Genomic DNA, 13,712 nt, shown 5'->3' on the forward strand with positions numbered 1-13,712 from the left:
GTGAGGATTTTTTTGTTTGTTTTTTGAGACAGGGTTTCTTTGTGTAGCCCTGGCTGTCCTGGAATTATCTCTGTAAACCAGACTGGCCTCAGACTCACAGAGATCCCCCTGCCTCTGCCTCCCAAATGCTGAGATTAAAGGCATGCACCACCACACTTGGCTATAGTGAGGATTTTTTATGGTATGGTTTTACCTTAATAATAACAGGAGGAATTATTACAACAAATTGTTTCTTCTATCAGTGGAATCTATAAAGCCAAACTAAAACACAATTTAATAGCAAGCATCAAGCTTTGCTGGCAAGGATATCAAGTATTTTAGAAGCAAAGCTGATGGACTCAATGAAGGGACTCTAGCCTTCCCAAGCATGGCAAACATGGCCCTAGCAGGCCTTGCCCTTCTCCCCCATACAATTTGCCTTGATAAGAACCATTAGAGCCGGGTGGTGGTGGCACACGCCTTTAATCAAAGCACTTGGGAGGCAGAGCCAGGTGGATCTCTGTGAGTTCGAGGCCAGCCTGGGCTACCAAGTGAGTTCCAGGAGAGAGGCACAAAGCTACACAGAGAAACCCTGTCTCGAAAAACCAAAAAAAAAAAAAAAAAAAAAAAAAAAAAAAAGAATCATTAGATTACATTCCTAAAGCTAGCCACCTACCTAGGTCTATTCCCTTACTTGGTCACTTCCTCCCTGGGGTTTGACTACCAAAGTCCACCTGTCATTCAGAACTCAAAAGCCCCATTGGCTGCCCTAGTTAATTTGCCCAATCAAAACAAAATAATTCATCCTAAAATGGGGTTTCCCCCTCTACCTTTATAAACCACCATTTGCCTATGGGCCAAGTCTGTCTCCTTTCTATCTAAAGGCAATCCTTTGTCCCTAGGGACAAATATCCCTTCCACCTCTCCCTTGTCCCCTTCCCCTTCTCCCTGTCCTCTCTGTCTCCTGTTTCTGTCTCTTATTCCCTGCCTTTGTCCCCCTGGGGCAAATAAATCTCCTTTGTGCTGAGAACTTGGTCTTGGGGTGTCTTGTACTGGATACTGGTCCCTTCACTCAAGAAAGCCAGACTTGACCCTGGTGGTAAGTACCACAAACAAAACAAACAGAGGAGCCATTGAAACTTCATAGTTGGTGGCACTCAGAATTACCAGAGCTATGAAACCTCACACCATTGCTGAGGATTACACTGTTCAAGTAATGATTGGAGACAAATTTGTTACCCAACTGAGTGCAATTTCCTTATCTAAGGAACCCTGTCCGGAGCAGAATAGATGACATGTCCATTGGATACTGAGTCTGAGCTCCTGATCTGATATCTTATTATCTGTCTGCTAATTATTTGTTACTCATTGGTTATTCCTTTGCTTGCTACATTGTTTTTGTTATTGTTGCTTTTTTTTGTTTTGTTTTTTGAGACAGGGTTTCTCTGTGTAGCCCTGGCTGTCCTGGAACTAGCTCTGTAGATCAGGTTGGCCTCGAACTCAAGAGATCTGCCTGCCTCTGCCTCCTGAGTGTTGGGATTAAAGGCATGTACCACCAATGCCCAGTATCTGCTAATATTCTTGATCAGGTAATCCAGGAAATTAATTCTGTTCCATTTCCAATATTTTGTATCCAGCTTGGTGACTCCAGATGTTGCAAACTGTTCATACTTACTGGTTTGCAGAGGTATATTAATGATGTTCACTTTAAAGATGAATTTCATTTTTGCAAACCTCTTGAAACAACAACTACTGCATGTGAAGTATTTAACATAGTTGGTTCATTTCTGAGAGAGCACAGGGTCTCTTTGGAAAAGGTTTGTGGTGTCTGCACAGACATGCTCCAGCTATGCTAGGGTGTGGATCTGGATTTCAATGTTTGGTACTGAATGAGTTACCAAAAGCCATCAGAACTCACTATATGCAAATATATCAGCAAATATTAGCAATGAAGATGCAGCCACAAGAATTACAGAAGTCATAAAAAGCATCACAAGTTCTGGCAATTTCATAAAGTCAAGAACTTTAAACAGTTGGCTGTTTTTGGCAAAAGTCCAGGACTAGATGGATTTACAGCAAAATTCTACCAGACTTTCAAAGAAGATCTTTCTTAAACTACTAAACAAAAGACAAAACAAAACAAAAAACCAGAAACAGAAGGGGCACTCCCGAACTTCTTCTATGAAGCCAGTATCACTCTAACACCAAAACCAGGTAAAGACACAACCAAAAAGAAAGGAAGGAAGGAAGGAAGGAAGGAAGGAAGGAAGGAAGGAAGGAAAGAAAGAAGGAAAGACGGGAAGAAGGAAGGAAAGAAAGCTGCAAACCAATATCCCTAGTAAACATAAACTCAAAAATGCTCAATAAAAAATTTCAAACAGAATACAGACATACATCAAAGATTATGCACCTTGACCAAGTAGGCTTTATCCCAAAAATGCAGAGATGGTTCAACATATAGAAGTCAATAAATACAATAAGTCACATAAATGGAGTTAAATACAAAGCTAACAGGATCTTTCAATAAATGTAGAAAAAGCCTTTGACAAAATCTAATATGCCTTCATGATAAAAAGTCCTAGAGAATATAGGGCTAGAGGGAACATACCTCAACACAATAAAAGCTATATACAGGATATGCACAGCCAATATTATCCCAAATGGCAAATATCTTAAAGTGATCCCCTTGATGTCAGGAACAAGACTTGGATGTCCACTATCCATACTCTTTTTCAATATGTGCTCAAACAACTAGCTGAAGCAACAAGGCAAGAAACAGAAATTAAAGGGATACAAATAGGGAACAAAAGACAAATTATTCCTATTTGTAGGAATAATACTGCAATAGGCATGATACTATACATTAGCAATCTCAAAATTTCTACCAGAAAACTTCTAGAGATGATAAATCTAGCAATGTGGCAAGATGCAGAATCAACTTGCATAAATCAGTAGCATTTCTATACACCAACAACAAGCATACAGAGAAGGGGATCGTGGACACACTCCCATTCACAATAGCCTCAAAGAAAATAAAACATCTAGAATAAACCTAACCAAGGAAGTGAAGGATCTCTACAATGAAGACTTTAAACCTTTAAAGAAAAAGATAAAGATACTAGAAAATGGAAAGACATCCCATGCTCAAGGACAAATAGAATTAATATCATGAAAGTGACTATTTTACCAAAAGCTATTTTCAGATTCAATGCAATCCCAATCAAATCACCATGTCACTCTTTGCAGAAATATAAAAAAAAAACTATCCTAAAATTCACATGGAACCACAAAAGACCCTGAATAACCAAAACAATCCTGAGCAAAAAGAACCGAGTTGGAGGCATTACCATTCCAGATCTTAAGATATATTACAGAGTCACAGTAATAAAAACAATGTTTTTATTGTTTTTATGGCATTGTTTAATTAATAATAATTAATTCATTGTTTAATGGCATTGGCATAAAAACAGACAAGTAGACCAATGGAACAAAACTATAGACCAAACATAAGCACACATAATTTCAGCCCCTTAATATTTGACAAGGACATAAAAAACATACACTAGAGAAAAGATAATCAACAAATGGTTCTGGGAAAACTGGATGTCCACATGCAGAAGGATGAAATTAGACCCATATCTGTCATCTTGCACAAAAACTAGCTCCAAATAGATCAAAGACCTAAGACTGAAACTGCTAGAAGAAAACTTGGCCAGTACCCTACATGACATTGTTGTAGAAAAGGATTTCTTGAATAGGATTTATTTGCCCAATATTTAAGGCCAAAAATTGACAAGTCAGCTTCATGAAATCAAAAAGCTTCTGAACAGCTAAAGAAATAATCAACTGAGTGAAGAGGAAGCCAACAAAATAGGAAAGAATCATTGCCAGTAGACATCTAATAGAGGATCAATACCCAGAATATACAAAGAACTCAAAAAACAGAGTCAAAAAGAGGGGTGGGAAGACCCATTTTTTATTGGAGGCTCCTAGCTCCAAATCTTCAAATGTGAGTACATAGCCTGAAGTAAATACAAACACCAGGAAAGTTAAATGGGAGCGCTGCCAGGATATGGGGTTTAGGGAGCAATAGAGAGGGAAACAGCAGGGAAATGGGAAAAGGAGGGACTCTTTAGGGAGGGAGGTAAATACAGAAGAAGGTGTAAAGAAGGTGAAGGGAAATAGCCAGATGTAAGTAATCTGGTAGGGGAAATGGGAAATGGGGGCTTCTTGTGGAATGGGGACAGAGGTTAAGTAAAGAAGGAGGGAGGGGGTAAAATAACAATATGGACATCTGAAAAAGCCCTAAGAACTCATACTATTAACTATTTACCTTCAAAAATAATCCACAATGCACATAATTCAGTCTCATACAGATATAGTGCTAATAAACTTCTCTCATCTGGACTGATGACGCTTCCTCCAAAAGCCAAAGACCACCTAACAAAAACCTAGGCAGGAGAACCCGTCCTTTGAGTTGTTATCCAGGGATGTCCAAGAAACTCCCAAAACATACAGCCTATTACTGTTCCCCTTGGTTACCCCCAGAGGTGGAAAGTATGTCCCTGTCATTGAAGACACTATGCATTTCAGAAACAGAACCCAGAGATCCCTCAGCTAGAACTGACCTGAATGCCCCTTACCTGGGGACTAGCTTTCATGGTACCAGAAGGAGGGGGACAACCAACATTCCTACCCAACCATGATGCCTATGAACCACATCAACAAGCAGCAAAGAGCAAAGCAGTGGCATGAATAGCCTGATAGTAACTAATAGCTCTCTAATTGTACTTGAGACACATTCAACAAGAGAAATATCATTCCTGGTAGTGGAAACCTAGCTAACTCCTCAATGATAGTGAAGTCATGGTTACTGCAAGGTAATCTACAAACACTAACTTACTAAACCAGCATAATACTTAACTATAAACATTTGCTCTTGCCCCCACAGAGTATAGTCATCACCTCTCATCAAGAAAACTTCTCGGGCTGGAGAGATGGCTCAGAGGTTGAGAGCACTGACTGCTCTTCCAAAGGTAATGAGTTCAATTCCCAGCACCCACATGGTGGCTCACAACCATCTGTAATGAGATCTGGCACCCGCTTCTGTATACTAAATAAATAAAAAATAAAAAAAAAAAAAAAAAAATAAATAAATAAATAAATAAATAAATAAATAAATAAATAAATAAGAAAACTTCTCTTTGCATCAGATGGAGACTACTACAGAAAGCTACAACCAAAATGCAGAATGGTGGAGCCCAGTCCCAGTGGATACAGCTACAAAACACTCCCACACCTAAGGCTCAGGGAATGTTGAGGAAGAGGAGGTAGAAAGATTGTAAGAGTCAGAGGGTCAAGGAATTTGCTGTGAGATTGTGTTTCCTAGTAACATCAAAAGGTATACTGATTAAAGTCTCACCAACATGGTCACCCAAACATGAACTAAACAAGGAAGAGACCAATGAGCATGCCAACCTGAATGGGGAAAAGCCCAAGATGCCTCAACCTTACACAAAGAACTACAGGCAACTGTAAAGCTGGAAGTGGGAGAGATGGTCCTCCCTAGGAACCAATTAATTGTCCAGTGCCAAACATTAGCCCTAAAAACATACATTATATGGATTCAATAGGTTATATTTAGGAATATGTATGTACATATAAATGTACATATGTATGAAATAATAATTAGTGGGAAAAAAACAGGCCGTGAATTTGAAGAGGAGTGGGGAGAGGTATATGGGAAGGTTTGGAGGGAGGAGAGAGAAGGGTTATATGCTGTAATTAAATTTTAATCTCAAAAATAAAATGAAAATTTAAGAATAAGAAATGAACCAGTGAAAATGAATCCAAAACAATCAACAGAAACAAAACTACAGATGCAAACTGTCGCCAACTAATGAGGGGAGCAGAAATCTGTTAAAGCAGCACAGTGTGCTTACTTGGTAGAACATGGGACAGTGGGAGGCAGTGTGCCCAGCAGTTAAAAGCATGGGTGACAGAGCCAGGTACCCTGGGTTTGCATCCTGGCTCTGCAGCATTCCAGTTGTCAACTGTCTAATATCTCTGAGCCTCAGTGTCCCATATCTGTAAATTCAAATCATGAGTACCTACTTACTAGTGTTATTTTGGATGGTGAAATCAATTCCCACAAGGTACTTAATGCAACGTCCAGCTCATAGAAGATGTTAGCTATTCTATGTGAAAGAGTGTTACTTCTCTTACTACTCACAATGTCCTTGCAAGTGTCAGCCTTAACTCATGTAACAGATGAGGAAACATAAGAATCATGGAACTAATTTCTTCAAGGCTACAAATGTTAAGAAGACATAGATATGCTGTGATATAGCTCAAGTTTTTCTTGCAAGCTCCTGCTTTTTTTTTTTTTTAATCACCAAATATTAAAGTAAGATAGTAGAGGAACTGGAAGTAGGGGTTAATTTTCCTGATTAGGTTAGTTTAGCCCTGGTCCTAGTTTAGTTTCTAATGCTGTGATAAATACCATGGCTAAAAGCAACTTGGGATAGAAAGGGTTATTTCATCTTCTAGCTTACAGTCTATCACTGAGGAAATTCAGAGCAGGAACTCAAGACAGGAACCTAGAGGCAGGGAAGGATGCAGAAGCCATGGAGGAGTGCTGCTTACTGACTTGCTCAGCCTGCTTTCTTATACAACTGAAGACAGCCTGCTCAGGGTGGCACCACCCACAATGAGCTGGGCCCTCCCATATAAAGCATCAATCAAGAAAATGCCCTAAAGTCTTTCCTACAGGTAATCTGATGGAGGTTTTGTTTTGTTTTGTTTTGTTTTCAAATGAGGTTCTCTCTTTTCAGATGACCCTAACTTGTATCAAGTTGACAGAAACAAAAACAAAACAAACCACCCAACCCAAGGCAGCCCCCCAAAAAAACACCACAATAAATCGGATGAATACAGAAGAAAAGTATATAGCTTAGGAGATGTGGTACAATTGTGACATTCATGGTATGTGTGAAAAGTATATTAAAACTTACATTTGGGAGCTGGAGAGATCATTCAATGGTTAAAAGCACTGGCTGCTCTTCCAGAGGACCAGGGTTCAATTCCCAGCAACCACATTGCAGCTCACATGTAACTTAGGCTCCAGTGGATCCAATGCCCTCTTCTGGCTGTGGGCACTGCACAAATACAGTGCACATCTGCATTCATATACACCCACTCACATAAATTAATAATAATAAGACCTAACATTTTGTTAATAAAAGGATAGCAATGCCATGCAGACAGGACTATTTTCAGATTGGACTCTGCTTGTAAGTTTCCAATTGCAAGTGACTTAATGAATAGCCGATGCTAATTATTGTAGCAAACTTAGGCAGTGGCTGTATTGTGGTTTTTTTGGTTTTTTTTTTAACTCTTTTGGGTGGCCCACCACCAAGCTCCCAAATAAATCATACACGGAGGCTTATTCTTCATTATGAATGCTCAGCCTTAGCTTGGCTTGTTTCTTGCCAACTTCCTTAGCTTTAAACTATCCCATCTATCTTTTGCCTCCACGCTTTTCTTTTTCTCTATTTCTGTGTACCTTTCTTTCATACTCTGTTGTTGGTTGTGTGGCTGGGTGGTTGGCCCTTAGAGTCCTCCTTGTATGGCTGCTGCTTCTTTTTCTCTCAGTTTTCTCCTTCAACATATTCTCTCTACCTAGCAGGCCTGCCTATCCTTTCTCCTGCCTCGCTATTGGCTGTTCAGATCTTTATTAGACCATTCAGTGCTTTAGCCAGGGGAAGTAACACAGCTTCACAGAGTTAAACAAACACAACAAAAGTAACACACCTTAACATAATATTCTGCAACAGGCTGCATCTATATCAGATACTGAACGTGCAGGCATGCACACATACACATATGCACATATGAACAGTTTCTATCGCTTGTTCTCCTCACCAAGGCCCCAGTGCCCTCTCAGATCAGAAGCTCCCAGAAACCAGCAACTGAGTTAATGATAAAGCTGCAAGGTTCTGGTGGCCAGTTCGTAGACCATGGATCAGATTTAGTAGCACCTCCAACTACACAAGTGCTGAAACCACACGGGCAGGAAGATCTGTCTTCCCCATTCTCAAAATGGTTCTAGATCTTCCAACCTGTTTGTCTCTGCAGCCCCACCAGGGTGGGCACTGGCTCGTTTCCTTTTCTTTTGTTTTGGTTGCCCTGAGGCTTCTGCTCATAACTTGATCTTCTCCTCCTCTGCTCTGTCAGCTCTGATTCTCAACAGAGGATTTTCCTGCTCCATGGCTACCCTCCTTGTTATCCTCTTCTAGACATTAACCCCCTAAATGCTGAGGGCAGATTAAGCTCTCCAGCTGTCATCTGCACATCTTTTCCAAGCCTTTGCTTTGCTTGTGTCTAGGACTTCACTGCTCTCTCTCTCTCTCCCCCCAATCTCTCATCCTGCTCAGTTTAATTCCTTCAGCCATCTCTTGGTGCCTTTTCTCAGTCACTTGCTTCAGAGCTGAGAATGCAGTGAGGAATTAAACATGTCACCATTTATATTCTAGTGCTGAAGAAAACCAGTGATGGCAACATGGTAATAACATGCAAAGATGAACCCAGGTTAAATTAGACACAACTCATCCTGGTGGCTCAAAAAGGCTTTAAAGAGGAATATGGACGCTTCCAATATGTAAGCACTGATTATCAGACAATAGGAATGAAATCCAGGTAGAGAGGACGGTTGGTACACACGGTAAAGCGCACACAGTTCAGGACCCAGGGCACCTCAAGTGTGAATCAGGGTGAGAGGAAACAGAATAGGAGAAGTCAGTCGACGTTTAAAAGGCTGAAGATGGAGGCCAAACGATCTGGGGAGATAGCAAGGTCCTATTAAAGTACTTTAAGCAGGAATCACATGTTCACATATTATTTTAAATCGACGGTCGGCGGTCCTATGAGAGGATGCTCTGGGTCAAGGCGAGTGAGTGACAAGACTGTTAACTTGAGTGAAGTTCGGTGAATGAGTCCAAGCCGTGAAGAGGGTTGGGGTTGCTTTCAGCTCTCCAGGCTGGAAAAGATGTGAATAAATTGGGGTAGAAGCATAGCTGGGAAGCAGGAATGGTTTTGGTTTTAGAAATTGGAGTTTGGAAGAGTTTTATAAAGGGCAGTTGAGTGCTGAGCTTGGGGTACCAGCCATGTATTATTACACTGACAGTCCAAGAGAAAGGCTCATGGTGGACAGGCACTCGTGAGAAGCTTCTACAATTTACAGTTCAAGCCCTGGCACAAGGGAAGGTCCTCAATACTAGCGGTATCCAGGGGAACTGAGGGGCGGGGATTGTCATCTTGAATGCTGACTTCATTGGCCTTCCCCACTGAAACCGTTCATCGATTGGCTAAGAGGACCTACAGTTCCAACGCTGAAGCAAATGCAATCTCAGTGTGGCGCCTCCTCCAGAGGCCTGTTGCTTAGCAACTAGTTTGCTTTGTCTGGCTGAGCAGACACACAGCTTTCACCTGTAAGGTAGAAAGAGAACTTGTCGGCGCTGCTTTGGGATTGCTCTTTCCATTCCCTCTTCACGTGCCAACAACACAGGCTTCTCTCAAGTTTGTCTTGGGGGGAGGTGGCTGGCAGTGAGACATCTCAGATAAGAAGGACCCCCGTCTTCCTTCTGCAAATCTCGGCTTGGAGGGATCAGATGTGGGAAAGTCACTGTTAAATCGTAAACTTACTTAGCAGTCATTTCACTGGGGAGCCGTTGACCAGGCGTCCGAGGGTGACCCGAGACCTCCGCCAAGAGTAAACCTAAGTCGTTCAGGAACAGGTGACCGTTCGTCCCTCCATTGCCTCACCATGCACTCCAGGGCTTACATCTTACTGCAAAAAGAATTCGAGGAGCTCCAACGGCACAGAAATGAGGTAAGTTCGGGGCGTGGGGGCTTGTTTCATCCAGTGACACTGTTTAAGAAGCAGGTTGGTCCGTGTTTATTCCATAAACCACGATTTAACTACACCGACTTTCCCACTACAGTACTCCAGAATAATGACTACTGTTTCAAAGCAATGATGGGTAACAATTTTAAGTACATTGTGAGGGACAATTTCTCTAAGCCCTGGGCATCAGACCATGTCAAGGAGTGACGGGCAGATTCAGTTCATGCTCATTAATATCAGAAACTAAGTAGTGTTTCCTTTTCCTACTAGCAAACTAGCACTCAGAAAGAGTCGGTATAGATTTGTCCCCAGGATCCATTCCATCATTTTCTGATCCTTTGTTGTTGTTGTTGTTTTTCATTTTTGCAATCTACTGCACACTCTCTAGTGCTTTTTTCTTTTACCAATACAAGGCATAAGTGTCTTTGCCTCATAGTTTTAATGCAGAAGAAAAAATATTACCCTGTGCCCCAATGCCCCCAGTGAAGTTATTGGTGTTCATTTGTGCCGTGGACTAATTTATGGAAAATGAATTAGAGAGAGAAAGGAGAGGTGCTTTTTAAAAACATAGAAAAACACAGCCATCCATACAAGAGTGTGGTGCCAACAACAGCTCTGCCAGTGTTAGTTCAGAATACATGATCCATTTCACCCCTACTACAAACACATTAAAAAAGAAAGAGAAAAAAAAAAGCCCTTCTGGAGATGCTTAAGTTTATCTATATAAATGTTACAGATGTGTGGACCTCATGTCAAATAACATTTCTGTTCCGTCTAAATGTTGTTGTTCTATGGCATAACAGAATTTAGTGATGGGTTATATCAGTGCAGATAATACAGAAAGACAAATACAGTGCTTCCTTTGATAGGCACCTCACAGACTTATTCACTACGCTGGCTCAGAAATTATTTGCTGAACTTATTCAAGTACATTCAGCATAGCTGTTATGGTTTTCTGTGAAGCACATTCTTATCTCTTCATAGAAGCAATACTTGAATGTAGGAAAAGTTTTTTTTATATACAAGAGTAACCTGGAAATTTTTCTTTTCTTTTCTTAAATAAGTTTTATAAAGTTTAACATAAAAATGAAAATTTAAAAAAAAAATCACACATCAAAACTAACCAGATCTAAAGTCTATACTAGTGAACTTCCACACAGTGAGAATGGCCATTTGGAAAAGAAGCACAGTGGATTTTATACTTTCACATTGAACATGTTTTTGTGCATTTATCCATTACCAAAAACAAACAAAAAATCCACAGCAGAATTAGAACTAGAAAAACAATTAGCTTTATATTCTCTTTCATAACACAAGAAAAACTCTAACTCATAAATACAATGGACTTGAGCTCAGAATTTTTCAGTGAAAATGTCCCTACATCATGCCTTCCACATGACAGCCACCATCTTCAGAACTTTCCGGAAATGCACACTTTCCAATTCCCAACTACTTTCCCCTTTTCCGATTGGGATCCTAAATGGCCACACCCTCCACATACACTCTATAAACACACAGCCCAGTCTTAAGCTCCTGGTACCACTAGTGATTTCTACTCTTAGCAATTTATTTTTAATTTACTATTATTTTGTGTGTTTCGTGGCATCTACCTTAAGACAAGCAATGATTCCCCATACCAAAAAATAAACTATCAAGAAAAAAGTCAAGATTTTGAAATTCAATGTAACCCAGAATCTGATTTTCAAAACTGCAAAAAAATATTTTAGCCTGCTTTTATTTTATTTTATTTATTTTTTAATGACAGGGTGTTTCTGCTTTTCCTGTAAGCGAAGATCTGCTGCAATGGGAAGCTGAGATCCAAGGACTTCAGAATTCAATTTGTGATGGTTCGTGTTTCAAAAATCAATCTGTCTTGAGAGGGGGTGGAGGTCTAGGGATCAACTCCAATGCCTTACTCTCAGCCCTTAATGTTACTGTGTTTTTTCTTTTTAAATTTTATTTATTATTTTTATTTCACGTGCATTCATGTTTTGCCTGAATGTATGTCTGTGTGAAGGTGTCAGATCCCATGAAACTAAATTACAGGGGTTTATGAGCTGCCATGGGGAGTGCTAGGAGTTGAACCTCTGTCCTCTGAACAGTGCTCTTAACAGAGCCATCTCTCCAGCCCTATGTTACTGTATTTTTAAGAAACAAACACAATACAGTATATTTATCAAGAACATCTGCCAGCAGTCTTTATGAGATCAGGAATACCTATCAAAATCCCTGATGATGTCAGCCTTCCACAGCTATTTCTTGGTTTTCCCTTTCTGATTTCCCCCTAAATTTCCAGAAGTCAAATCCTGAAGGAAATTGGCCCACTATAAACTTTAATAACTATGAGTTATTTCAGTTACTTATTTAAAAGAGATCCTTTTGAGTGAAATGGGTGAGACCAATATATAAAACAATAATGATAGTAAAATATAATAGATGCTGCTATGGATTTTGGAGAGAATGCCAAAGAAGAGAGAGGGATTAGCAATCACATCTGCAGGAGTCAGGAAGACTTTCTAAGGAACCAATATTTGAGTTGACATGTGAACATTAGCCAAGTTCTAAAGAAGGACATTCATGTTACAGGCAAGAAAGGTTGCTGGGGTTTCTGGAAGGGGAAGTCCAGCCAACATGAGAGGAGGCAGTGGACAGTGGACAGAGGTCCTGAGTGGACAGAACTGTGGGAGACAGAAACTAAAACCCAGTGCAGTTTGGTGGTAAACGGTCTGGTTCACAACACAGAATGGCCTTGTGCACTGTGAAGGGATTTAAGAAAATCATAGGGAGCTGGGTGGTGGTGGTGCATGCCTTTAATCCCAGCACTTGGGAGGCAGAGGCAGGCAGATCTCTGTGAGTTTGAGGCCAGCCTGGTCTACAGACAGGACAGCAAGGGCTACCCAAAGAAAAAAATCATGGGGAAGCAGCTGGTGAGATGGCTCAGTGTGTAAGAGCACTTGCTGGCAAGCCTAAAGATATGAGTTCAATCCCCGCCCCCCATGTGGTAGAAGGCAAGAACTAACTCTGGCAAGCTGTCCTTTAACTTACACACACACACACACACACACACACACACACACACACACACACTACAAATGTAAAAAAATAATTTTAAAGAAGAAAAATGATTGTAATACAAATTGTTAAATGGTCTTATTAATTAAAAAAAAAAAACAGAGCCAGATATTGGGGTAAAAGCTGAAAGATCAGAGAGGCAGAGCAGCCAGCCACTAGTTCTTACCCCTATGAAATCCTCTGCAGAAAGAGAGAGCTCCTCTCTCTACCTCGCCTTATCACTTCCTCTCTCCTCCCAGCTCTATCACTCCCTGTCTGTCTGTACAGACCTGTATGGTTAACTAGCGGCTAGCTCCTCCTTCTGATTTTTAGGCAAGCTTTATCTGTTAGAGCACAAATAAAATATCACCACAAATAATATTGAAGAAAAAAAGAAAACTATGGATAGGTTTAATCATAGGAAGACCTCCAGTGTTCAATCGGGCCAGAGCTAACTGTAACACTTGAATGGCATCGTTTATTTCTCTATTACAGGACTTGTTTTCCAGCTGACAATAGATTTTACACCAGAATACAACCTTGTCCCTCCAGTCGTGAAATTTGTAACAATTCCTTTTCATCCAAATGGTAAGGACTAAGTGAGACGTAGTAAGGTAAGGACTTGTGCGGGTGTGGCTTTGCCTGTGCAGTCGGTGTTTGAGCGGGTGTTTCATAACCATGTTCCCCTTTAGCAGCTTATAATTGAAGTAAGAACACTCTCTGGAGAAACTTTAAAAGGCAGAGAAATTGGCATCTCTTTGAATCCCAATAGTTAGTG

The 13,712-nt window shown here is 40.5% G+C and overlaps 1 protein-coding gene across 1 annotated transcript in view; it reads left to right on the plus strand.

The window, feature by feature from the left end:
- The first annotated feature begins 9,320 nt into the window (after positions 1–9,320).
- The window catches only part of Ube2u (ubiquitin conjugating enzyme E2 U), a 59,537-nt gene continuing 55,145 nt past the window's right edge, over positions 9,321–13,712 (plus strand). The window contains exons 1-3 of the mRNA XM_037202732.1: positions 9,321–9,868; positions 11,649–11,730; positions 13,430–13,522. Coding sequence (XP_037058627.1) covers positions 9,803–9,868; positions 11,649–11,730; positions 13,430–13,522 — 241 coding nt within the window. The 5' untranslated portion in view covers positions 9,321–9,802. The remainder of the gene's footprint in view (positions 9,869–11,648; positions 11,731–13,429; positions 13,523–13,712) is intronic.

This window comes from Peromyscus leucopus, chromosome 2, assembly GCF_004664715.2.
Source record: "Peromyscus leucopus breed LL Stock chromosome 2, UCI_PerLeu_2.1, whole genome shotgun sequence".
NCBI classification, from domain to species: Eukaryota; Metazoa; Chordata; class Mammalia; order Rodentia; family Cricetidae; genus Peromyscus; species Peromyscus leucopus.